This window comes from Grus americana, chromosome 1 (genome assembly GCF_028858705.1).
Source record: "Grus americana isolate bGruAme1 chromosome 1, bGruAme1.mat, whole genome shotgun sequence".
Lineage (NCBI taxonomy): Eukaryota > Metazoa > Chordata > Aves > Gruiformes > Gruidae > Grus > Grus americana.
This window is the reverse complement of record NC_072852.1, coordinates 142809663-142836765: the sequence shown is the minus strand read 5'-3', so window position 1 is coordinate 142836765 and position 27103 is coordinate 142809663. Positions and strand designations below refer to the sequence as shown.

Genomic DNA, 27103 nt, shown 5'->3' with positions numbered 1-27103 from the left:
TATTAATCCAAACATTTTTTATGGACATCTTATATTCAATAAAATTGCTGTTAGCCAAACTGGTACGCACCAGGATGTCTTTCTGAAGAGCAAAATGCTTCTCTGTCTTTTCTAAGTGCTGCAGAGGTATACTAGACTTTTAATATTTTGTATTTCATACTGTTTGTGATATATGGTATTGTTACACAGCTAAAGCTGCAGATCTGTTCAAAAAGCTATTCACAACTTGAGAACGATCCCTCACTAAATCACTCTGTCTCAGGTATTGCTCAACATCTCGACAAGATTACTGCAGAGATAACAGAGAAGTACAGGAAGCAATAATGACACCAACTACTATGTCTGGATAGAATACAACCATGATTTGTGGACTATAGGAGCACAACTGCAAACATCTAGAGTTCTGCATAAGTCAAGTATCTTACTAATGCCTGCTCAGCACCATGCACTAGGGGCTCTGCAGAGCTCTCCAGTTTCCTCCTAGAGCAGGCATGAATTAGGCAGAGTTTCGGCATATACCTCTACAGCCACCTCCTACATGCAAACCTGCAAGGCAGTCTCCATTCAAGCCTTTTATCACACCAGACAGGATTGGGGCAGTGCGACCCCCGCCCCGCCCCCCCTCCTTGAGCCGCTTGGTACTTGGTGCGATCTTTCCCCTTTTTTCCTGGGCCACGTGCCTACCGGGATTCCTGGGCCACACGCCAACCTGGGATGAGTTGGGCGTGGATGGTGAAAGGCAACAGACCAGAGCGTTAGGGCAACCCCTTAGCGTGCCTGGCTCTTGCTTCGCCTATGGCGTGGGAATGGGAATGATGATCAATCACCTCCTGACAACCTGGCACATCTGTACCTGGGTCGTGGCCCCAAAGAGGGAGATGCCAGAAAAGCTCTGAGTCTGCACAACTGGTGGAAAGTACCAGAATATTTCACCATCCAAGCTGGGCCAAAGTGGAAAAGTACCTGACAAAACTCAATTATCTCAGCTCCTATAATTAGCGATTCTAAGCGAGACCCTTTGAGCTCTCCTGGATGGCAGTGGGCTGTGACCAGCATCTCCCCTGAGCTGGGACACCTCTCAGGCACAAACTTCTCAAGAATCGTCTGCTGACGGAAGACCAGGGCGAAGTCAGCCTTCTCAAGTCTCAACTATCACTTGTTGAAGAATGCCAATGCATTGTGAATATTTACTCTAAACTTGAAGAGGGAAATTTTAACTATACACTAGCTTCCAGCCTTTTCGAGTTTCAACTATCACTTGTTGAGGAATGCAAATGCATTGTGAGTTTTTACCCTAAACTTGAAGGAGGAAATTCTAACTATATGCTAGCTTCCTTCATCCACCTTTCTACTTACATAAAATACATACATTTGCCTTTATGAATGTGGGTGACATATTACTGGGCCCTAATATTTCTGTTTGTCTGTATTTGTTTATCCTATGTTTTACATATATATGAAATATATATCTACCTATCTATAGACTTTGATTTAAGATACCTTACAGTAAGTTAGTGTGAAACTTGTCATCTTCGAATTGGTATTTAAGTCTCCATTTGATCATAATATATTTTACTAAATTACTTGTAAATCTTTAAAATTAATCAATCATTAAGTGCTGCTAAAATTTAACCTTTGGTTTACCTTATACTATTAATAAATTCTGAATTGATAAATCATAACCGTGTCAAACACCCTTCATCCATGACAAGGATTTCCATAGACCTTTGACTAGTGGTGAAGAACAAAGAGAAAAATGTCTGATCAACATCCATTTTCTTTATTTTCATCCACTTTGCTTCCCAGAGAAAGGACACAGTTATTTTCTGAAAGCTTTGTCAGCAGAGGACTCAGTGCCACAGGAGACATCCATCTCACAGACTTTGTGTGCTGTCACTTTCCTTATCACACCAACAGAATGGGAACGTCCCACAGCACGGCTGCAGCCACGGCTTCCACACCACGTTGTACATGGAGAGCTGCTCTGGGACTGGAGTCAGTGTCCTGCGATGCTCTTCTATGGCTCTTCCAATCTTCCTTATCACAGCGTCAAAGAGGGGCTCGGTGTCAGCTGACAGAGGTTTGGCTTCAGAAGGGTCTCGCGAGAGATCAAACAGCAATGGAGGGTCATGATGGGTCACACCTTCCCCAAAACATGGGCAAATTCCTTTTCCATAACAAGCCCCAGCCCCAGGTGGATGAAAGACAGGGGTCACATAATGAGCCTTCCAGATGGCCCCACCTAGCAGGGAAGAAATCTTATGGCACAACTACTAGACAATGAAGGAAAATGGAAAGTGCCTTCAAGCAATAGGAGTACAGCTATTTACTAAGGACACCTCTTCTCACACACCCTGGCACCCCCATCACCACAAATCAGATTCTCTGTATGGAGTACTGACTTTGAAGATGGAAAACACTAGAAATACGAAGAAAACCACATTAAATTTCCAATGTGGAAGTAGACAGCCTGTATTCCCACCCTACTTCCTATAGGTTTGTTACTTACAAATATTTCTTTGCTGTAAGACACATCCGGCTAGCCAGAGAGTCACTGGTATATCATGCACAACAATTTCAAGAATCTCAGAGATCAGTACTGATAAACATCCATCATGCAATAAATTTGTCAATTAGCAAGATGGCTATCAAGAGGAGAAAACTCATGTTTTGCAGTTACTACAGAACAAACATTTATACTTACTGTCCTTTTGGTGCCAACGCACTGCATGCAAGTAGGACCCACAATAGTGAAACAGGAACTCGTGCTCTGACTTTGGAGCTCTTCCTCGCAGTAAAGGCACCAAGTTTCGTCCATCGATCACCCTTATGTAATGGGAAGAAGCACGGTCAGGTGGGGGCCAACCTGACAGTGAACTGCATACTTATCACTGCCTTTGCATTGCTGCACCAGTGCTTGAGAGAGCAGACAGAATAATTTGGTCATAGGTTTACAGCAGCCAGCAGACTGCTGAGCCAATATTTAAATCACTATTTTTATTTTTTAATAGCTGGGTCAACTCATTCCACTTAGCAATATGTAAACAATATTTAGAACTTGATTTAACAGAACAACGTAATTTATTCAGGAAATCAATACCAATCTCATAATTGTTTACATTTAGCAATTTTCAAAGGAGCTTAAAGAAATCTGTTGAGTAAGGATGGGTTTAATGACTTTAGGAGGTATTTGTAAGTGTGCATAGTCAAGTCAGTACCAAAACAACCTCAGCCACCAGTTCTTTCCTGAAGGAGGTTGAACCTGGGGTTGAAACTAGCACTTGGTCTTTGGCAAGAACAATTTCTCTGGCCATGGGCACACCTGTGGGCATATATGGGAGAGTTTGCTCACTAGTTCAAAATCTCAGACCAGGCTTGAGGCTAAAAAAATATTTGAGAGATCTCCAAGGATGGTTAAGAAACACAGTAAATGTTTAGTACTTAGCTTTCCTATCAATCTCTCCTGTTGAAAACATCTCCATACCTGTCCTGTGGCAATATTCCTCCAGCCAGATGAACAACTGTGGGATAAATATCCATAAGGCTTGTAGGTTCGTCTATAACTGTGCCTGCAGGTAACACACCTGGCCACCTAAATATCCCTGGGACACGGATCCCTCCTTCCCAGCCTCCCATGCCTTTTCCACCTGTGGTGAAATGAATCAACATATGGCAGTTCAGAGGCAAACACAAACCTCTTCATTAGCTTGTTGCATTTGAATGTACAGAAAAAGATGCAGTAATACACTGCTTATCCAACAGATTTGACTCTTCATTTGTATTGGACTTCACATACTTTAGAAGGCCTCAAAATGTAACATATAAAACACATCCAAACTTAGAAAGATAGGGGGAGGCAATCTCTATTTTAACTTTGAGCACAGGTGAGGGTAGGAATAATAAATCTACCTTTGAAAACCTATGTTCGGCAACAATAAAACAGCTTCAACCTTCTGTTATCCTCCATTCCATAGGTTGCCTGCATTCACCTGTGTTATTGAAGAGATTCCCAGCAAAAGAAGAGAGGAGGAACTGGAAACTGGAAGAACTCAAGACCAAAGAAATACTTGATATTCTCTTTAAACGTACACAAGCCTTACTAACTGGTATCCTATTTTAATAAACAGCTAAAAAAAAATAAATTCCTTTATAGCCATAGATTCCCTTCAAAATATGTATCCTTAACAGTTATATTTCCATATGCCTTACACGTCTCTTCCTTTTTTTGAAATTGAGGTTTGGACCTGACTCTACCAATGCTTAATGCAACATCTCTTCACTCAGAAGCAAAAAATCTGAACCTATGAAATTGTACCATATATGCTTTACTTCAAACAGCAGGAAAACATCTTTTCTCAGCTTGCTACTAACGGAAACTAACCTAATAAAGCATCCTGATGCTGAGTGTATGAAGACAATATTTACCTAACTCCCAAAGCAGAAACCTGTTTTAATTCATGTATTCAATATGGGATCTAACAAAGACATATTTTTCCATCAGGCTTATGAATCAGTCTTATCATCCACAAAGAGGAGCACTTTCTCAAGAAAAAGCAGGGAGTGAGATGGAGGATGAACAGACTAACTGAAAGCCCTTCCCTTTCTTAAGGGCCAGCAACTTCCATTGCTCAGCAGCAGAGCATCCACCTCACGGTAGCCAAAATTCCATGTCTTTGACCTCTGCTGTGCCCTGGGGAAGAGCTCAAGAAGGTTTTGAAATGGAAGAAGCCTGTTTTAAGAAAATAAAAACATCAAAAGTTTGGGCAAGAGGTGAACGGTTCATTGGTGATAACAGAGCCTAAGCGTTGACACATAATGTCACATCTTCATGACAGGGCACAGGATGAGAGGGTCTGATGACACAGGGCTGTTGGGGTAGGCAGGAGAAAATGCAATGAACGCATATTCTTTTGGCTTGAAAAAGAAGCCACTGCGCTGCTTAGCAGGTTGAAGAATGATTCACAGCAGAAAGGGATGAGCAGGAGGTAAGAGTGAGATCCCCTTAGACCACCCAGGCCATTTGGATTTTATGTCAATTGCTGATTTGGGTGGAATATAAAAACATATGGGGAATAAAGTGTTGCCAGAAATCATGACACGATGTGCCCTTACTCTATTCTGTATTGATTAGCTGGGCAGCAATGATTTCTGGAACATAATGAGAAAAAGAAACAAGCAAATCGGGAAATCGTCCTATTGTGGAGGGAGGAAAAAAGCCTCAGAGAGAGAGAGAGAGAGAATTCAATATAGGGCATTACTGCATTTTTTCCAGCACTTTTTATTTGAGAACACAAAATAATTTACAGTTATCAAGACAACACCCTTGTCAAGGAGACGTGTAACAATGCTTGCACTTTACTGAAAGAAAAAGGTGACTTTAAGATTAAAACACCTCTGTATGTCACCTATATTTCAAGCTAAAAATGCAACTCATTCCAGCCTTGATAGCTTCAGCCAGGCAAATTCATTATGTTTCTGATTCTAACGTTCATGTAAAGTCATAGTGTTTTTCCTACCTTTATAAATACCATTCCAGCCACCCAGCTGGGCAGATCCATCCTGAGCCTCCAAGTGTCCTCCATGATCAGAGGCAAAGTATGTGAATGTATGATTTTTCAAACCTTCTTTGTCAAGAGAATCCAGAATTTTGCCTTAAATTTAAGCAGAGAGCACAAGGTTCCTATTAACCAATTAGAAAGATAAAGCCACGTTTATGTTTCAATAATAATCTTTTACAATGCCCTATAAGAAGTTTTTAATAGCTTAGATTTCTGTAGGTATTTTGGCTTTATTAGTTTTCCTGCTTTAAAATACACAGGTGTATGCGTCTGAAACAAACCCTTCATGAAGAATACTTACCCACCATCCAGTCCATTTCTTCTACATTGTCTCCGTATAAACCATGATGGCTCTTCCCAAGAAACTTTGCTGTGGTAAAGAGGGGGGTGTGAACATGTAAAAAAGAAACAAAGAGGAGAAATGGTCCATGCCTGTTTCTGAAAAACAAACCAAAAATAAAAATAATTTTTGTTGTGTGTTTGGAATATTTCAAAAGGTTTCATATTTATCCATGCACAGACACACACATTGGGTCTGGACCGTACCCGCATCTAGCCCATCCCCATTGATCACAGATGACAGTTTTCTTTTTGCATGAAAAGTAGGCAAGACAGATCCTTTTCAGCCAGGTTATTTTCAAATTTCAATGTGTAAACAGGCATAGCATTTGCACAGTGCTTAAATGAATCAGATGCCTAACTCTGATACCTTTTTAATTAAATGTAACTGGATACAGTCTCATATTTACTTTAATATTCATGTGGCTTTTCTAAGATGGCCACTTACAATTTTCAGTATATGTGTTTTCACAAACTTTAAGGAAAGAAATAGTTACTTTCTCTGTTTTACAGAAAGACACTTGATGCACAGAAATATTATAGAAAGCTGCGCAGACAGAACTTGAATCTAGAAAATGAATGATCTTACTTGGCTTCCTGCTCAATCCAAAAAGTTAAATTTAAGTGCTTTGAGATTTTTACATAAAATAATTTTATGCATCACACATTTTATCTAGGTGTTTTGTAGGGTTTATGAAGAAGAACACAAATGAGGAATGTACAGTGAAGTGTAAAAATTAGCTAGTTAATCTTGGAGCAAATGTAGTAATTATAGATTACGGGGCATAGCAAGATGGTCACGTATCAATTGGTTAAAATCCGTATCATTTACTGTAGCTTCCAATGTGAGACAGCTGCAGTTAAAATTTAAGTACATTGGGTTTCTAAATACAGAATTTGGATATGAGTTTCAAAGCAGTGATCATGACATAGCTAAAGTCACTGGAGAAAAATAGTCTATTCCAAGTGCCCAGAACATCCTGGCCCCTTTAAAGAAAGTGACAGACAATCACTTACCTTTTGATAAATGACACTGCCTCCTTCAGCATGAGGGAAGCAGTCCTCTCTAACCTCATTGGCTGCTCAGTGATGTCACGGTTCCTCATCAGGATACAGTTCCAATACTGCACAAAGCCATAACTGGAGTACCAAGAAATAAAGAAAAGGCTGCCCGCCAAAGTAAAACACGCAATTATCTTCCAGCGGATGGAAATCAAACCAGTCAGTTTTCCAGCAGTGAGAGTGAGCACGGCAAGAGTAATTACCTGACTATAAAGCCAAAGCTTAGCTTGAAGGGCTGCATCCAGCCCTGGAGGTTTGTTTTCTTGACAGTTGTTTAGAAGTGTGAAAGGCATACCATAAAAGTAGTCAAACCCATGATGTAGAGGATGATGACAGTGATCATTGAAGGATTCACAGCTTACACCTTGATGCCACTTTCCTGAAGGTTTTAAAGCATGGAAGAAATTAGAACATTAAGGCAGACAACTCAAAAGGAGCCCAAGGTAGCATCGTCAGCATCTGTTTGGGAATTAGGTGAGTCACTCCGTTTTCTATGGAGTATTGACATGTTCTCCTCATGCACAAGGATGCTGAGTGAAACCAGCCTGATCAGGTGAATGTCATACCATAATGGGTGAGCCCCAAATGGACATGGAATAAATAGAGAAATTTGCAAGATGCTCAGCTGCTCGGCTAAGGGTTACGCAAGGATGGGATTTCATTACTTTTCAATGAGGAACAGGGAATTAAGGTACTCTAACTCTCTGGCTGCTTTAATACATTCCCTTCCTAACTTTCAATTGTTTACTTGCAACTTCTTTTTAACATAATGTTACAAATTTACTGGAAGATCCAGTAAACTTTTGGCCAATGTTAACAGATATCTTGATTGCCAGACTCAGGCAGATGATTTCTCAAGCATGTCCTGACTCCATACGAAAAGGAGAAAAGGCTGTAAACCAACCTTTCACTCCATCCCTGCCAAAAACAAGAGCAAGTAGACAGAAGCTGTTGTCTGCTTCGAAAATGTGCTGGATCGAAGGACCCTGAGGTTTGCTGGGCTATGCGATTGCCAAGTAATTACAGGCTCAGCCAAGAAGACTGCAGTTCATTAGCTCGTGACTCAATGCAGCCACATCTATTTCAACCACTTGGAGATGACAATGAATTTGGCACAGCTGGCCCCAAACCCCCGGCTTGAAGGGACACAGTGCTTACCCTACACCTTCCCTGACACCTTTGCATTTTGGTTTCATCTGAGGAAACAGCCCCCGTATCACACCTCTGAGACCTCACAACCTCATCTGAGAGACACTTGTACTTCATCATCTCCTCTGCGGGTACAAACTTTGTTTCTTTCCTTCCCTATCCTCTTTTGTTTCTCTGCCTCTTGCCTCCAAAAGGCAGATGAAATACTTGAGAGACATTGTTTTGTTTGGAACTAATTCTTCCTGGTTTGGGTGCCCTGTACAGGCATTACCATTGTCATAAAACTCTTTAAATTGCAGTATTTTTAGTTGTCCAGCAAATATGAGGGTTTCCTTCCCCCGCCTTCAGTCTTTTGAAGAGGATTCGCATCTATGACTAACGGAACGTTCTGGGCAAACACAGTCCCTAAATTCTCTTCATATAACCAGCTTGTTCTTCAAGGTCATGATAAAACATTCTCCCTTACCTATCAGTCCAGTGGTATAGCCTTGTTGCTGCAGCAGCCTGGCAAACGTCGTTTCATTAGCAGGGAGCCCTCCTGACCCGGCGTTCCACTGCAGCGCCCGGTACCTGCTGCTGGACGCCATCCCTGACAGAAGACATCTCCGGTCAGTCCTGCGGGCCTTTCGCTCTCTGCCGGCAGACCCTGGGTTGCTCCTGCCAACCTCTGCGTCAGGCGCTCAACCTGAGGCCGGCAGAGTTCCTCACAAGACATAAACCCGAGCGTATCTCATAGGCAGTCACATCAGCGCGTCCAAGTACTTCAGGTAGTCAAGAGTTACATTTCAAAACAAATACTGCTTGGCAGCAGTTTTACTATCAAACTGAGAATAAATAAATGGTGACCGTATATAGTAGGTTTTATTTTCTGCGTTTCTGAGTAACTGTGATAATTTAGGCTCTCTGCTCCTCATTTAAAATGAGAGGTAACAGCCACATTTCCCTGCCTCAGAGGGATGTTGTATCATGTTCGGTGAGATACAGTTCACCCAACTTACACAATGATTTTGCTCTTCGCTCTCAAAGTAGGCAACTAATTTTCCTATATAGTTAGGAATATATAGTGAGAGATGGATATCTGTAAAGTCTTCCAAAAGCGCCTTAGGTAGGTGGAGAATGGATCCAACACTCCATTTTCACCAGAGTTTTGTGACTTTCTGCACTGTGTTGGCAATGAACTTGCCTATTTCCCTTGGGAGCCCTGTGCCAACCCCCTACCTCTAACTGTCACCATCGAGAGGAATTCCATCACTTTTCCCCAGGCTGCATTGCTCTAACGAAGTGACAGATATTGCCGCTGCTGGCATTACTCCATACCCATCTATTTTCATCATATAGATCTCCCACATCCTATAAAGTCAGGCTAAAGCTCTGTCAGCTGGTGAGGCAGTGATTTCCACTCAGAAGTTAGTTACAGAAAGTTTGAGCCTCTAGCAGTGTATTTTCTACCTCAGGTTGAAGAAATAGCTGAATTCTCCTGTTCCAATGCTTATCTGCTATCATAGTACCTCAGCACCACGCACAGAAATTTGTAATTCAAAATGGGCCCAACCTGATCTAATGGGGTATCTGCCAGTGAGAAACGCTGCTCTGCTTGGAGTGCAAAGTGGAGCTGCAGCAATGTGCTGAGTAAGTCTCACTCCTTCTCTTGCCAGGCGGTCAATGTTCGGGGTCCTAAAAAACAGTTTCAAGGTTAATACAAGCAAGGTAGCCTGAAACTTATTTTAGTAAATTGCCAAGAAAAACTAGAGCTTTTGAACAGTTCCTCAAAAAAACCCCAACCAACAAACCCAAAGAAACAAAAACCAAACCCACCAAAAAACCACCACCTCTTCTTTACTACTCCAGAACTGATATAGTAACAAGTTTGATACAGTGGATGAAGTAGGTTGTAGCCACTAGAGGATCCATTCTCAGGACACAACCACAGAGTGCACTTGGCAACACTGAAAAGAAACCTAGGAATCATTGGTAGTTTTGTTTGAAAATAAAACTGAAATGGAAAGACTTATCTAAGAAAGGCTGATATTTTTCTATTCCAATGCCTCCAACAGATCACTTTGCCAGCACAGTTGGACCCTGGATTTCAGCATTTGTTGAGCCAGAAAATCTCCCAGGGTGTCTGGAGCTCTTGGAACCAAAACTTTTTGTTCCATGTTTTTACCATGTGCTATTTATTTCATAACATAGTGATATCCTCATATATTTACATTTGTCTGGAAGCCTAGCACAAAGAGCTGAAAAAGGCCTCCCCTGTCTTCACCATCAGCAAAGGAGGACAACAAAGTTCCATAAGTGCATTCCCATTTCTCTGTACAACCCCACCAACATCATGTGAGGGATATGCACCCAGAGCATGCCAACAGAATATTTGTGCTCCACTTGAAGGACATGAGTAGAGGCTTGTAAAACATGGTCCCAGTGCCCATTCGCTTCTGCTTTGCCTTTTTAGTTTTAAAGGAGATAATCACTAGTTCTGAAGGCATATAATCATGCAATAGCTTATGTAGGTCAGTCCACATGAGTATGGACTGGAGCGTTTTGGAGGAGACAGCAAGCAAGTGGATGAGAGATTCTTATTTTATAATTACCCTTATTTACCCAGGATAGGTGTTCTATAGTGTTAAATATATTGTACTGAGAGATCTTTTACCTTATGGTATTGTTCCCATAACAACCTACATCTCCAATGCCAAGATCATCAGCCAGAAACAGAAGTATATTGGGTTTAGAGTCCATAGCTGCACACAAGCCAAACGTGTTCCAGAATAAGCACAAAGTCGGTGCCATTAGGAGGTACATCCTGAAACACAACAAAATAACTTTTTACATATGTGACTTGTAAGGGTTGGAGAGTGATGGGAGCCCTCTGGCAGCAGGGTCCTCTCTGAATCTCATGACTCAACGGGAGGGTCTCCCTAACAGTTTTGTCTGACTCTGTCCTCTATGCAGTAAATAATCCAGTGTACCTTGCCATCAAATTTTCTTAAACCACTGTTGCATTTACCATTGAACTTTGTTAACTGTCTTATATCAATAAAATATATTGTTGCTTCTCTCTGGTGAGTGAAGTGAATCACTCTTTCTTTGGTGACAAAAATGTATTGAAAACTTCAAAGAGCTGAGAAAAATTACTGTTTCTAAGTTTCATAAATTCTATGAAAATTCTGATTATGTTCCAAAGTCACTCTGGCATTTTCTGAATATCTTGTATCCGGTGAATAAAGCCATTTTAATTACATTTGGAAGGGAAGTGGAAAAACCTAAACAAACTCTGTCTTCCAACACTGGAACTTGAAGCCATCTCCTCTACCGCCATTCTAAGATGCCAACCAGGCCCTATACCAGCATCAACTATATTAAATATCTGCAAAAACCAGAATTTACATTTTAATATCTACATACCAGACTTTATATATACATATGCCTAGAACATCTGAAACTACGTGTTCCTCCAAGTAAGTATTGCTGATCATTAGTCTTAAAAACTAGCCCTGTACTGATTTTTCACTTGGACAGAGTTGTCATTGCAGTATGTACCAATTTTGCTGGACACAGGGCAGCAGCAACTCTCTAGCACAGACTAAGAAAGCTCCTGCAAATCATTCCAGGATTTGCAGTTTTGGTGTGAAGATTTTGTATACAAAACCATGGTTTTGACTGAACAAGTAATCGTCACCTCTAACAGGCAAACACAACACACAGGACTTTCTGTAAACGTGACCGTGAACCCCCAGTTGTAAATAAGTAACCACTGGCTATGGGGATTTAATCATCCAAGAGCAAAGTTCCAGCTGGATTTCTTTGTGCATTTTACTATTAAGTTACAACAGTGATTTACAGAGTTGTGGTGAAACCTTACTTCAGAAGCAGTGTGGGCAATTCCCATCGCTATACTTGGATTACTCATTTTAATGAAAGGAGGACTTTCTATTTGCCATTGCTGTATCTCCTATTACAGGGCATTATACTGGTATAACGAATCCTTTCCGAGTGCTAATACATTCAGTTAGAGCTGTAGGGGGAAGGTCTCTAAAGGACCCTGGAAATAAGCAGCCCCTGACAGCCTGTTTCAGTCACTCGGGCATTCTTCTTTCCAAGCTGGGGACAAGAGTACTGCTCTCCATCTGTCTGTTACAGTAAAAAAAAGGAAAAGGGCAAAACAAAACAAAACAAAACAGCCCTACAAATTGTGAAATCTGCTTTTACTGATGTCTGCAGCCCCATCCTAGCACTTTGTTTTCTCATTGTGCTAAGTTCTGGATATTTGCTGATCCCTGTTGTAATCCTGCTTGTGGATTAAGATAGGGTCAAGGTCAAATTCCATCTCAGGTAACCTACTGCTTATAGTTTCAAGTCCATATCCTCAGTTGTTATGTAGCATTACTGTACATGACAAAATAACCATGCTTAGAGCTCAAAGTGATCATCTTTCAGCAATACATGGAGGAAGAGTGCAAGAATGTTTAGTTACTAAACATTAATAAATCTTGAAAGCAATAGAATCATAGAATTATTGAGGCTGGAAAGGACCTTTAAGGTTGAAGGGTTGAAAGAAAGAAGAACATAAAACATGCATATAGATGCATACATAATATATATATATGTAAATCTTTTCATAATTACCTAGAAAGTTCTTTCTGGAAATTATAATGTTAAAGGCATAGCCAGAGACTTCCACTTGGAAGACAGATCTCATTGTTTAAAAACACGAGGACATGAAATAAGTATGTAGTTAAGATGGCCCTAAAAATCATTTGGCAGCTAGTTTTACTAAGTGATTTTACAATTTAATGAATCAGATATGTGCAAAACATTAGGAAAATACAGGCCACTATTTATGTAACTCTTATTTACAAGACTTAATATGCATTTACACCATAGTTGAGCTCCCACAGCTTTGTTGACAATGATCTTCTGAGAACAGGTTAGAAACCATTGGCACAGGCTATCAGATATTGAAAAAAAACAACTGAACTATAAAATTTGGTGCCTATACTTGCCTTAGAATTATTTTCTAAGGTGATACTGCTGTGCTTAGTGCATACCGAGAGAATTACAGCATTATGAGATTATAGCATCCTGTTGAAAAAACCTGCTCCTCCTACAAGATTTCACAGGGAAGTTATATCTGTGTAAGAATCTGGCACCTTAGATTACTTCTCTAAGGGCTTGTACAACTTTAGGACAGTGTGTGACTCACAATCGCGAAGAAATTTAAAAAAAAAAAAAAAAGAGGGGCAAGAACCATGAAAACATGATTTTTAATGGAGTTGAATTTCCTACATGGGGGTAAGAAAGGGAACCACAAAGACTTAAAGCAAATGAAGCATCAGGAGAAGCGATTCATTTGAGCACAGGGTTGCTTGGGAAAAAAAAAGGTGCGTCAAATCCAACAATGCAATTTTAATTCTGTCAAGTAGAAACAAATACATGCAGGGAGGAGCCAGAAATCTGTTCACCTGAATAGAATGGCAGCAATGGCTGTGCAAGGTAGCGGTGCAATCTTCTGGTACGCAGCAATCCTGAAAATGAGTTAAGCTTACAGTAAGCAACAAATTGAGCAGTAACCTGTGTGATGTTGGAGGAAAAGAAAGTCATAGAATGGTTTGGGTTGGAAGAGACCTCATGGACACCCTCCACTAGACCAGGTTGCCCAAAGCCTCATCCAACCTGGTCTTAAACACTTCCAGGGATGGGGCATCCACAGCTTCTCTGGGCAACCTGTGCCAGTGCCTCACCACCCTCACAATGAAGAATTTCTTCCTAATATTTAATCTAAATCTACCCTCCTTCAGCTTAAGGCCATTACCTCTCATCCTATCACTACACTCCCTGATAAACAGTCCCTCCCAGTACTGGCAGGCCGCAATTAGATCTCCCCAGAGCCTTCTTTTCTCCAGGCTGAACAACCCCAACTCTCTCAGCCTGTCCTCATAGGAGAGGTACTCCAGCCCTCTGATCAGCTTTGTGGCCCTCCTCTGGACTCGCTCCAACAGCTCCATGTCTCTCCTGTACTGGGGCCCCCAGAGCTGGACGCAGTACTCCAGGTGGGGTCTCACAAGAGCAGAGTAGAGGGGCAGGATCACCCAATCAATCCTGATATCTCTTTACAAAAGAGAACTAGCAAGATGATTTTACCTCAAAGACGCAAGTACTGATGGGATCAAACTATGTACTGACCAAAAGCAGACTATTTTCAAAGTGAAGTTTAAGAACTGAAATGGAGGCAGAAAACCACATATAAATGATTCAAGAGGGGGAAAAGATGTTTTATTTTGAGAGAAAAAGAGCTCAGTCAAGAACAAGACAAGATTAATTAGTGCATAAATTAATGGGGAAAAACACAGATCTTGAAAAGCTCATCAATTTTGCTGAGACAGAGACAGCATTTGGAAGGTGAAGTCAGACAAATAGAGCATGCATTTTCTGCAAGCAAGAAAATTTATTATTCAATCACGTTTCCAAGCAGAGTGCAATATGATCATGATTGCACACCTTAAATGGAAGAAAGAAGAGTACTCCAAAGAAACATAAGTTATGGGATTCCCCATAACAGGCAGTCAGCTGAATTTTAACAGTTCACAGTAGACACAATCAGAGCAACGATCTGATATAAACTCCATAGTAACTTCTGCAGCAGCCATTACATGAGACTTTTTTCCAAGGTACCTAAAGGAGCTCAATTAAAGCTAATTTTAAGACTCTTACCTAAAGAGTTCAAATAACCTGAAGAAAATGGCCCTCGACTTGAAGCTCCTTCTTATCAAAACATTCCTTTTTAACTTCCAGGTTGCTCCTAGTTCTCACACTAATAAGCCTCCCCACTATACAAATTCTGGTTCATGTAATTCCAAAGTAATCTTAAAATACTAATCCTATAGATTGATTATTCTTTGCACAGAAAAAGGGGACTCTGAATATACGTGGTGTTACGAACTTATTCTCAACAGAAGTCTCCCCAGACAAAGAATCACTGGAAGCAACTGTGGATTACCCAAAGTTAGTACCTGATTATTTTCAGGCCGATAGCAAGTACAGTCTTGCAATTTATCACTGCTCTTACTACTTCATTTCAAGTTCTCAAGTGTCATTATTAACTAAAAATATTATTACTTCATTTACAACCAGAAGTAGACAGCATCAGTTATTCAGCCTAGTACCCCCACATAAAGAGTCATAGGACTCTATAATAATTCAGTCTAAATCATTCTGCAAATCGAGGCCAAATCCTGCAGAGCCACGAACAGCACAACTGGCCAGCACTACTTTATGTGGGCATAGTCCCCTTAGTTAAACAATTCTGATTGTCTGTAAGCCTTATCCAAAACTTAGCCTCTTCTGCAGCTAATACTACGCATGACTGCCCTACCACTTCCTTCTCCAAGTTTGTCAGCCATTAACAAAGGCTTAATTGATTTACAATACAATTCATTTAACCTGCCAGGAATGCCACAAAGCCTGCAGTCACTTGAAGAGATTTAGCAAAAGAAGCTCTCCCTTGGTTTATTAAGTGGCCGAATTAGGTGGACCTAACTCAAATGGATGTGTAACAACTCCAAGTAGTGTTATATAGCTTTTTCTAGCCAGCTGCCTTGTGCAAAGCCTGGGTTTTTTCTGATTTTGTTTTACAGAAAGCAAGCTGCAAGCCTGAAACTGCTAGAAAATTAGCCCCTTCTTCCCCCACTGCAGCTTAGCTCCAGGCAGTTCCCCCCTCCTCTGAATATTTCACTTGCTGAATATATTCCCAGATTAAAGTCAGTCCTTCTTGATATCTTACAGAGAAGAAAAGACAAACCTCCACTTCAAAAATATCTGCCCATAGCCAAAATATTTATTGAAGCCAGGCATATCTCATGTTTCACCCTCATCCCCAGAAGAGCAGCAACACCACCACTCACTCTGGAAATCCATCAGAATTGAAAGGAACTTCTCATTCTTAAAAATAGCGAGAGATACAGCTCCAACAGAAAAATTTGGAACAAGCTCTTGTCAGTTAAGCTAAAAGCCAGTAATTAGAAACAGCAAAAGAATTTCCTTTCTTGTTTTGTCTAACCTGATAGTAAAAGAATTTATTTGCACACTGATGCAAAAACAAAACCCCAAACCCTTTACCACTTATTTAAATACAACAAAAAATATTTATAATTATTAGAACAAACATTTTCAAGTAACATGTGGAGGTATGTTGCTGCTTAGCTGTTAGCCAAAAATTAACACTGGCTTTCTGCCTTCTATAAAAATATATTACACAACAGGTTAATCACATTCAACAGTATATTAGAACGCTAACATCAGCTTGCATTATGGCTCTGGAAAAAACACATACAACATACCACATGCAACATACTGTTCTATCTTGTTGTCCCTTTCTTCCCTCTCTCCCACAGCTTCCAGATGTTCAGGAAAGGAGACACAAGTGGGCAATGATTGAAACAAGGAAGAAAAAGCTCCCAGCTGATGTGAACACAGTCACCTACTCAGTACTTGCAGCTGGTGAGCCAGAAACAGGTGCTGTTCATCAGCCATAAAACAAGGCACATCCTTGCAAGAAACATAGAAGCCAAAAATCGGGAGATGCTCAGTGGTCTGTCTTTTTTCCTGTCCACTCTGCACTCTCAGGGCATCAACTGCAACAGATGTGGTTCTTACTGACCCCGATAACATCAATAGCTGTTATCTGTTCCCATGATTACAGCACTCTATTACTGCTTAGCCTTGTGCATTGTCAGTAACCAAAACTCTTGTGGCAAACAACCCAAATTTTTTAGTTTATTATGGCTACCCAGTTCCGGCATAGCAGCACCCTGCCTTCAGAGCCCCAGCGGAAAGGGATGATCTGGCCCAAGGCTTTAAATTAGCTCATGCATTGTCACATCATGATTAGCGTTTCCTGGTCTAAATGATCTAATTGTGTCTTCTGGCTTCCAGCTACTCAGCTGGGAACACGCAGTTTTCCTTACAGCCGGGACGAGAGCAACGCACAAGGGTAGAAAATTGGAGACGGCAACAGGGCAGAGAAATGAGGGGAAAAAAGAGCGGCAGCTAGGAGCACGGCTGCTACAGAAACTGAAGCTCATATGGAAGCAATCTGGAGGCAAATCATGCTTTATGCACGCCCTTCTAAATCTGCAGTAACTCTAGTAAGAATAAGAGCAGAATACCCGTCATTCACCGCCTAACCCTCCAAAACCTGGAGTTTGGTTTGCAACTCTAAAGGGGGAAAGAAAACACAGATTATTAATTACTGTAACCCCCCTTTCCCCCCTCCCGCACACCCCACCCCCGCCCACACGCTGCTCTTGCCATGACCCAGCTGCCGGACGGGCGGAGGCCGGGCCGCAGCGGAGCAAGAGCAGAGACAGGATGCCATCCCAGGAAAGCGCAGCTCTGCGGGGCGAAGGTCGGTGTTTCAGCGGAGTTTCCCAGTAACTCTTCACGGGAAACGGGCTGGAGCCTGCCTAGGAGAGGGCCGGGCCTGGCCCCGAGCCCCACCGGCAGCCGGGGCTCCGCGGCGAGCAAAGGCAAGTTCAGCCCTGCTGGAGAGACGTGTCAGCTTTGTGTAAAGGGAGGCAGAAAATGTCCGCTCTGAAGGGAAAACGGAGGCGACTTTTTTTTTTTTTTTAAAGCTAATCTTTTACTTACTCCATGCATACTCACTGCAGGAGCTTTGTTCTCGCTTTCCCCTTCGTGTCAGGCTTTCTGATGTTTGCTTCTAAAGAGGGGTTTTCAAAAGCATGGTTTGTACATTTGTAAAATCTGGTCAAAGGTCAGATTTCACGCTGCCTGCCCCTGTGACAAGTGCTGAATAGGGAAGAAATGTTTTAAAGTAGAAGCTGGAAATACAGCTCCTCTAACAGCCAAGGCCAGTAGAAGGAGCTTCACCGGTAACTGAGTGGAAGATCATAAATCACGGGCAGCGAGTCTGTAGGCCACATCATGCTGCGTGGAGAACCGCCCTATGGATGGAAGCAGGGTAGCCATGGCTAACGCAGAGGGCAAGCCAGTTAGCCCCCTTGAGGTCCAAGAAAATCAATCATCGTAGTTTCACATTGGTGTATGCATACCAACTGTGGCAGCCTGGCTAATTCCTCATTGTGTTATTATAGTTGCTCTGTCTGTGAGTTCTCTCCTGCGCCAGCACCAATACTGATGCGGTTGCACAGTCTGGCTTGCTATGCAACTTCACAGGCCCACGGGGGCACCAGACCCCTCTTTTTACTGGGTACGTGTGCTTATGGTGCTTTCAAAAGAGGGTACAAATGTGTCATGCTGTAATCCACTGAATAAGGGCTTTATTCAAAGACAGACAGAAAAAAAGGATAGAGGTTCTTAGTGTAGATACATTATTGAGGATCCTAAATTGCTTAGAGGCCAAAATAAATATTCATATAAAATATCATGGCAAGGTGGAGAAAACAATCAGAACTTATTAACTAGACCTTATAAATACAATGTAGAGAAGAGATTTGTAGTGTCATCAGTGTGTGCAGTGCATGAGCCTCAAGGAGAACATTAGGTACTTAAATGTTTATCTGGATATAGCAGTAGCAATTGCACCATTTTCCTCAAGAACCAAGAACTCCTGCCCACAGAAGTAATTGAAGCTGGGAGAAGCTCTTGGAGTGGCGCAAAGAAATGAGAGTGCGAGGAAGGAGCCTTCAGCTCAAATTAGGACAAGGGCATTCCTGAGGAGAGAAGGATGCTTGCATGCATCAGGGAGCAGATATTAAAGTAAAGCTTCAGAAATACTAAAGAGAAAGAGATTTTCTTGAGTGACTTGGAAAGAACAAGATGAAAATGGTTCAACTTGGGAAGCAGCAGAAAGTTCCTGGGTTAAAAACCAAGACTGAAGGAAAGGATCCACTCTGCAAAGACATGGTGAAGAAAGTAGGGATTTGGTTTTGGCCCTTCTACTCCAGTGCAGATCTGATCACGCCGTTCCCAGCTCTCACACCTGTGGAAATCTCACTGTATTTCAGCCAGAGAGGCTCTTTCATCTTGTCTCTCTGACCACCTGCCATAATCAGAAACAGGGTAAGGTAAAGTGATGTTTTTAAAATCTTCCTTGTCAACAGCATTTTCAGTTTGGCCTCCAGAGAAAGACTTAAATATGGTGAAATAAAGCAACTTCAGTACCTTCTGATTATGAATGTTTTTTTTCTTGATGTTTCAAATTCTTTTGTATAGATTGAATATGAATTTTTAAAATACTTGCTATTTTGACATGTTAATTTTGTGTTAATACTTTAGCATTTATTTTTGTTGATTTAACCAGTTTTAGGTAGCTTACATTATACATATCTGTTTTGTTTTTTTTTTTTCCCCCAGAACTGAAAAGAGCAGTTTTTAACCTTGGATACATTTTTCTGTTTGGCTCCTTTCTCCAGTGTTATTTGTCATGTCTTTATAGGTTATTTTGGCATTTTTGTGACTTAAATGCCTTTAGCTTGGGGTTTACAATACAGCTGTTTTATTGTTAGTCCTTTGAGTCAATCTATTTGGCAAGCTGAGTGACATAATCACTCTAAATGACATATGGATCCCCATATATGAGGAATAACAAAAGAGACCAGCTTTAAATTCAGCCTCCTCCCGTCATCCAAACGTAATGGATGGCCCAGTTGCATGGAACCTAAACATCAGTGTTTGCAGGAGCTGTATTTTCAGTCGCAGAAAAAGCCTGCAAGGGCCAAGAAGGAGCACTTTGTGAAGGGAGCTCCTTGGTAGCGGCGTCTTTGCTGCCGTATGTAGAGACCCAATTCCAGACCAAGACCCTGTGACGCAATGCAGAGACAGAGAGTGGGCTGTGCCCCTAAGTGTTAAACATTAAAATTCATAAACATTTTTTTTATATTTGAAAATGTTCATCAATCATCAGCACTTCTGAATGTTGAAGACTCACAGGTAGTAATAACGGTGAAATGACATTTGTTTATCAGTAGTATCAATAGTTGAAGAGTCCCATCTAGCACTATTTAAAATCACAGCCTGCTGAGCATACTTGTCTTGGCATGCTTGCATATCGTAACAACTAAACAGTCGTTGCACTTAAAGGCACTTATCTAAGACATTAGGTACTTTAAGCAAAATTTATTAACTACGGTCAAAATCTGGTAAACGCTAGACTGCAGAAACTCAGGGAATGAAAACCGTAAGAATATATTTGGTCTCAGAAAGGGAGTAATGAAGCAGGAGAAACAGACGTAAGAGCAGACAGGCTGAAGTTATAAATGATTCATTAAATACCTGGCTTTTTCTCTTCCTTGTTCTTTTATAAGCAACTGCATTTTTCCTATATATTTTGATCTATGCAGTAGGTAAAGACATGCCTATTTGACATGTTAGTTTAATCACCATCCAGTCCATCTTGTCTGCACTCTGTCCGTATAAATCTCTGCTGCTCCTCCTGAGAAATTTCTCAGTGGTAAAGAGGGTTGTGGACATATAAAAGGGGTTAAAAGGGGAAAGAATGGCTGCACTGGTTTCCAAATAAAAAATAATATCAAATGAAAGAATAACTTAGTTTTCCACCTGAATATGAGGAAAAACTTCTTCACTGTGAGGATGACCAAGCCCTGGAACAGGCTGCCCAGAGAGGCTGTGGAGTCTCCTTCTCTGGAGATATTCAAAACCCGCCTGGATGTGATCCTGTACAACCTGCTCTAGGTGATTCTGCTTTAGCAGGGGGATTGGACTCGATGATCTCCAGAGGTCCCTTCCAACCCCTACCCTTCTGTGAATCTGTGACTTATGGTTTTCTTCAAGGAGAGAGTTTAAATTCCTAATCATAAAATCATTAGAATAACAAATCAGTCTCTGCTCTTCAGCAGATCTGTGTTGTTTTTTCAGATACAATTACAGATGCTGTGACAGCATTTCTTGACATGTGACTGGAAGACAAAGGAGAAAAGTTTAAAACTTCAGAGACATGTGTGATTTCCACAGCAGGTAAGATTCCCTGGCTTTTGATCCCTTACAGAAATTAGTGAGATTTGTTATTTTAGCACCTGCCCTAAGTGGTACTGCCAGAAGTGGGAAGACTGGAAGTTATGATGAGTCCTTCCTGCTCGAAAATGCTGGGCAGAGAAAGGAAAAAGCCTCCCTGTAGTTCTTACATGGGTCAGTAGCTTAAGTAAAGTATAATCAGATGCACCTAATTTGTTGGGCCCATGACTGAAGTGAGCATGAAATACTTGCCATAGGATGTGCTGTTCTGGAAGGCCAGTCAGCTCCTGTCTTTGGCTGCAATCCTTTACAAAGTTTCGGTCTCCTGAGCAAAAATAAATATTTATTTAAGTGTAGTCTGGACAATTTTGTTCCAAGATTTGCAAGTTGCTTGAAGAGAGCTTAATGATCATGGAAAATTCAGGGCTACCTCAGCTTTTGAAATGAAGACATAATATTATCATTAATACAGAGTCAGACTTACTTTTGAAATCTTAGCTTAAAACAATTGACTTACCATTCATTCATTTCTCAGATATTCAAACAGAGAAGCAAGATGCCCCAGAAACAAAAGTATATTTGCAGGGAAATATACTTTAACTGCCAGTAGGTGATGCTGCCTCCCTCAAGATAAGAAATGAAATCCTTTCCATCACCACTGGTTGTGCTGTAATTTCATGGGCTCTCATCATAACCCTGTTCCTGTGTTTTACAAACCAATAATGAGAACTAGATGGCAAAGAACAAGAGATTAAACCCAGCAAGGCAGATGCCAGTTTTCCAGCTGGCTGAAATTAAGCCAGTAAGTCATCCAAAGGCAAAAGTGAGTGTAATGAGGCCAGCCGTCTGATTATAAAGCCAGAGCTTCATGCTGAAGGCTCTCATCAGTCCTGGAGGCTAAGTTATCAGACAGCTATTTACTAAGCTAGAAGGCATTCCATAAAAAAGGCCAAATCCATCATTTAAAGGGCGATGACATTGGTCATCGTGGATTTCACAGTAAGCACCTTGATGGTGTGTATCGGGTTTGTGTGGCAAAGTTTTGGTAGCGGGGGGGGCTACAGGGGTGGCTTCTGTGAGAAGCTGCCAGAAGCTTCCCCTGTGTCTGACAGAGCCAATGCCAGCCGGCTCCAAGACGGACCCGCCCCTGGCCAAGGCCGAGCCCATCAGCGCCTCTGTGATAACATATTTAAGAAGGGGAAAAAAACCAGTTAGGGAGAGCTTTTGCAGCCGGAGAGAGGAGTGAGAAGATGTAAGAAACTCTGCAGACACCCAGGTCAGTGCAGAAGGAGGGGCAGGAGGTGCTCCAGGCGCCGGAGCAGAGATCCCCCTGCAGCCCGTGGTGAAGGCCATGGTGAAGCAGGCTGTCCCCCTGCAGCCCATGGAGGAAGGATGAGGGGGTGTAGAGATTCCACCTGCAGCCCGTGGAGGACCCCACGCCGGAGCAGGTGGAGGCACCTGAAGGAGGCTGTGGCCCGTGGGAAGCCCACGCTGGAGCAAGCTCCTGGCAGGACCTGTGGACCCATGGAGAGAGGACCCCACGCTGGAGCAGGTTTGCTGGCAGGACTTGTGACCCCGTGGGGGACCCCACACTGGAGCAGTTTGCTCCTGAAGGTCTGCACCCGGTGGGAGAGACTCACATTGGAGCAGTTCGTGAAGGACTGTCTCCTGTGAGAGGGACTCCATGCTGGAGCAGGGGAACGATGAGAGGAGTCCTCCCCCTGAGGATGAAGAAGCGGCAGAGACAACATGTGATGAACTGACCACAACCCCCATTCCCCGTCCCCCTGTGCCGCTGAGGGGGGGAAGGTTGAAGCCGGGAGTGAAGTTGAGCCTGGGAAGATGGGAGGGGTGGGGGGAGGTGTTTTAAGATTTGGTTTTATTTCTCATTCCTCTACTCTGTTTTGCCTAGTAATAAATCAGATGAATTCCCTCTCTAAGTTCGGTCTGTTTTGCTCGTGACGATAATTAGTGAGTGATCTCTCCCTGTCCTTATCTCGACCCACAAGCATTTTGTTATGTCTTTTCTCCCCTGTCTAGTTGAGGAGGGGAGTGAGAGAGCGGCTCTGGTGGGCATCTGGCCTCCAGCCAGGGTCAACCCACCACATGGTGGCTTCCTATAAATTAAGTGTTAAGAAAAATATTTAAAATCTAGCTTCCTCGCTTGGAATCCACTAGGCCTTGGCGTTGCCGTTCCTTTCCTTGGTAAGGTTCTCCCCATCACCCTGTAACATACATCACACACAAGAAAGAGGTCTAAACCAGAATCTCGAAGAGCCCTTATTTCCAAGGCAAAACAGAATATCTCTGGCCTTTTAAAAATTCTGCCACCTTTAAGAAGTAGAAAAGAAAATATGTAATAAGGATAAGATACCAGTCTTTTCTTACCCCTGTTGTCTAGAAAGAGATGATGGGAGTTCATGGAGTGAATGAACATAACTAACCAGTTTATAAATAGTTCATTAATTTTAGCAATGATTAATAAGAAATAAATGGACTGCCTAATGCCAGAAAGTCAACTCTGTAACTAGCTCATGTTTTCGAGTTTTGGAAGTATCCCAGTCTTCTACTGAGCCTAGTAAAATCCTTTATAAGAAAAAAAAACCCAAACAGCAAAACATTCCTGTAAAGGATACTGAAGGGTACAAGAGCAAAACACTGAAGCACCAATGAGAAAACAATGCTAACAGAAGTCAAATCCTGAAAAACATGACAGTAAGCGTTTGCTCTTTATATCACATTACTAGTAATTTACTTAGGGATAATTTTTTAATTAGTATTTTTAGCAAGGATAAAAATGCTTAATCAGTTATAAAATACTGTGTTATGATGTGGCACTTAATGGAAATTATGAGGCAATGTTGTGTCCGTTCCAGTGTCATGGTACAGACAGATGCTGTGTGAGGTTTTTTCCTTATAATCCTGATTTTGACATTTCCAGGTACTGCCATTGATTGCTGATATTTTGCTTTGCCCCTGAGATGCTATTTGACAGAAGCTGTCAGTCTTGCTTGAGATAATGCTGAAGCGTAGGCATCGTAGATGCCAACTTGTATATTCAGGGACAAAAGCGTTAATCCATGGGGCCAGCCAGATTCTCAGGGTGTTGCATCGTGGTCTCCACAGAAGAACACTTAGCTGGAAATACTGAAAACTGTGTGATCTTGCTGGTGATTACATGCTGAAGTCAAGCTGAAGCACTTGACCAATGTGTGTTCAGGGCAGTTCAAAACTAGTTTAAAAGTATTCCTATTATCTTAAAGCAAAAACCAGAAGATGCAATACAACCTTAAAAAAGAAGGAAAAGTAGTGGTTCTTTTCTTCTTTAGGCCTCAAAGATCTCCTTTTCAATGTAACACACAAGTATTTTATGACTAATTTTTAAATGAAGAGAGATCATTAGATTTTCAACAACTTGATTTGCATGCTTAAATGTTGCTTGCTACTGTGTTTGAAAACATTTTCAGTATCCAAATTTAGATTTTAGGTGTTTTGTAAGATACTCTTGAAATCCAGTCTTGAACAGTATCTATGTCATCTTAGGCTAAGACCAGTATAAATGCAACTAGATCAAAACTGTATTATGACACAGCAGTAAAAATCAGCCTTAGCAAATGATATGCACCGAAGTAGTAATGCATCAACGAAGTGGAGAAAAATTAAATGTGAACAAACTGATTAGTATTTGGCAGTTTGGATGTTTCCAAATCCTGCTTTTGTATGATCTAATGTCCTATAACTTCTGAAGATCCTTCCAGTAGTATTTCTCTTCCCGAAGGGCTGTATCTGCAATTGGTGTAATTTGATACAGTTACACAGATTTCATTCTGTATATCTAACCTCAGAATAATTTATGCATGTTTGTTTATACAAGAATTCTAGAGGAGATGAGTCTTTCATTCAACAGCAGTGAGATATTAATAAATCAGGAATTTTAAAGAACACACAAAAGGTCTGGTTGCAGAAGATGCTGGCCAGCTGCCTGGCTCTCGCTGGTCTCTTCAGGGGATGTCGGTGGGAGGTCTCAGCATGGGAGCAGAGGGAAGCGTCTGCTTCGCTCCTTCAGGAATGTGCGCACTGAAACCACGGCAGTACCAGGCACTGGGGAGCTTCTGACAGAGGCGTATATAGTTATCTGTTCTTTGGAGCTTTCTGAGGATTTCAGTTTGACAGGATAGCTTTTCTTGAAAGAAGGAGCTTCTTCAGAAAATAATATAGTTGTCAAACTGATGGCTCTTTTATTGGATGAACAAAATTTGATACACAGCTAACAAAAATGGTCCTGTAAGCCAGCCGTCCTGCCTGCAGAGAAGGAGTGTGAGTCTGCGTGGATTTTACCTGTAGGGCTAGGTGATTTCATGTTTCTGAACAGCAGTAATCTGTTAGAGGAAGTAATATCCACATTTATTCACATTTCAATCTTTTTGTTTGTTTGCATTTTTGAAGGCTACACGTTTGCAGAGACTACCACTGTCTTCAACATGTAGGCTACCTGGTCTTCACTTGCTGTGGCTTGCTGTGCCAGCAAGACAGCAATTAATCCTCTCTCCTTTCATGACTCACCATTGGGCCTCCTCCAGAGAGAGAGCAGGAGCCCATCACCAGGGACACGGGAAGTTTCCTGGAGCTAGAACAAGAGCAAGAGCTTCAGTGACTTATTGGTGATTCCTTGAAAACTAGTCAGATGCAGGGCCTGGCTTGTTTCGTGAAGAGTTTCAGAGGGAAATAAATGAGGAAAGGAGAGGCAACACAGACCAGTCTGAGGACACATGGTCTCTCCGCTAGTTCTCAGAAATGGAAAAGGAATGCACTTTTGTTGCAATGGGGGAAAAATTTCCATCTCGATAGATGTGAGGCTCCCAGAGCAGTGTGCCCGTCAACACAGGAACGTGCAGCACTCTGCAGAGCTTTCAATGAACTGCTTTTATCTGGTTCAAGAAACTTCCTCACAAGCTGTTCATCCAAACTATCATAAACAGACTAAACCTAGGAGTTACACAGTCTAAAGGGCTACTGCCACACTCATAAGATGGGGCAAAATGTCACTTACAGGCATTCTCTATCCTTGGAGGCTACTTAGTCAACCTTTTACCAGTCCCAATTTAAGTGTTTCACCTAGAGTACAATTAATGTGGGTTTTTTTTCCCCTCCTTCTTTTCACATAACTATTTCATTCTGGCACCAATTTTGTTGATGCACTTTGCAAAGCTTCAAAGGGTCTTTGCTCCAAGGACCTGTAATCCAGAGTGGTTAACAGCAAATCTAGTGTTGCTAAGAATGAATGTAACCTTGAGCAGCGTAGAGCTTGGGGGCAGTAGTACTCACTGGTGGTGTTTCTGTCTAATGAAAATGTGCTAGTTTATACAAGACATATGATGCCCCATCTTCCCCTGTTATGCCATCATGGATGGTTTGACTCAGGGAAGCGAAGTATTGTGTATGTGAGGACCCAACCTATAAATTCCTGAGGCTAGCAGAAATCATATAATCTGTTTTACACATATGAAGAGTCTGTTAAGCTTCCTTCACTGATGAGTGAATAAAGCATTTATCTTTTCATCGCTGTCTTTTTTTTTTTTTTTTAACTACCTGGATTATTCATTTATTTATTACCTGGATTACTTTCTACTACCTGGTTAGCTCACAGCCAAGAGCTCAAATGCACCACCTGAGACAAAGCATTGTTGGTCTTTCTAAGACAACAAGAAATTCTTATTCTATTTCTAAGTTAGTAATAAAACAGTTTGTACTACTCGGCCAAGAAAATGAGTTGATAACTGGTGAGGCACTGGAACACGTTGCCCAGGGAGGTTGTGGATGCCCCATCCCTGGAAGTGTTTAAGACCAGGTTGGATGAGGCTTTGGTCAATGTGGTCTAGTGGAGGGTGTCCCTGCCCATGGCAGGGGGGTTGGAACTAGATGATCTTTGAGGTCCCTTCCTGAAATGCCACCGAGGCAGGGAAACCTGGGGGAGGCCTTTACTTTGCCCTTCCTGTCTTCTCTGCTGAAAGCTGGAGATCAGTCCGCATGGAGAAGAGAAAACTCAG

General features: G+C 41.8%; 1 protein-coding gene and 1 long non-coding RNA gene across 15 annotated transcripts in view; one reads left to right on the top strand and one right to left on the bottom strand.

The window, feature by feature from the left end:
• Positions 1 to 1743: 1743 nt before the first annotated feature.
• LOC129213336 (arylsulfatase D-like) lies at positions 1744 to 17843 on the bottom strand. Of its 11 annotated transcripts, none has more exons than XM_054843246.1 (12): positions 17754 to 17843; positions 17189 to 17248; positions 13571 to 13633; positions 10762 to 10911; positions 9661 to 9782; positions 8575 to 8697; positions 6915 to 7338; positions 5860 to 5996; positions 5517 to 5651; positions 3485 to 3647; positions 2705 to 2826; positions 1744 to 2242 (listed from the first exon to the last, which is right to left on the bottom strand). In XM_054843246.1, exons 2-12 carry the CDS (start codon positions 17212 to 17214, stop codon positions 1875 to 1877), a joined length of 1833 nt encoding a protein of 610 aa, XP_054699221.1. In that variant the 5' UTR covers positions 17215 to 17248; positions 17754 to 17843; the 3' UTR covers positions 1744 to 1874. The 11 variants fall into 11 exon arrangements, with proteins under 11 accessions (XP_054699221.1, XP_054699251.1, XP_054699237.1 ...); XM_054843276.1 differs by having other exon boundaries at positions 10762 to 10866; XM_054843262.1 differs by having other exon boundaries at positions 17769 to 17784.
• LOC129213428 (uncharacterized) overlaps positions 17676 to 27103 on the top strand; it is an 18924-nt gene continuing 9496 nt past the window's right edge. The window contains exons 1-3 of one of the 4 annotated variants that reach the window (XR_008579439.1): positions 17676 to 19145; positions 20961 to 21059; positions 21592 to 22530. This is a non-coding gene — a long non-coding RNA (uncharacterized LOC129213428). Of the gene's footprint in view, positions 19151 to 20960; positions 21060 to 21591; positions 22531 to 27103 lie in introns of those variants that run through there. The other 3 variants (XR_008579441.1, XR_008579438.1, XR_008579440.1) reach the window with 3 other exon arrangements.

What these genes read in the sequence shown, in the direction of transcription:
- LOC129213336 (XM_054843231.1), bottom strand. Translation starts at nt 17,481, where the DNA reads ATGGCATCCTGTCTCTGCTCTTGCTCCGCTGCGGCCCGGCCTCCGCCC. An exon ending in CAGATACCCCATTAGATCAG is followed by an intron (nt 8,698 to 9,660) that starts GTTGGGCCCATT and finishes GTCTTCTGTCAG; the next exon opens with GGATGGCGTCCAGCAGCAGG. An exon ending in AGAAATGGACTGGATGGTGG is followed by an intron (nt 5,652 to 5,859) that starts GTAAGTATTCTT and finishes CTTAAATTTAAG; the next exon opens with GCAAAATTCTGGATTCTCTT.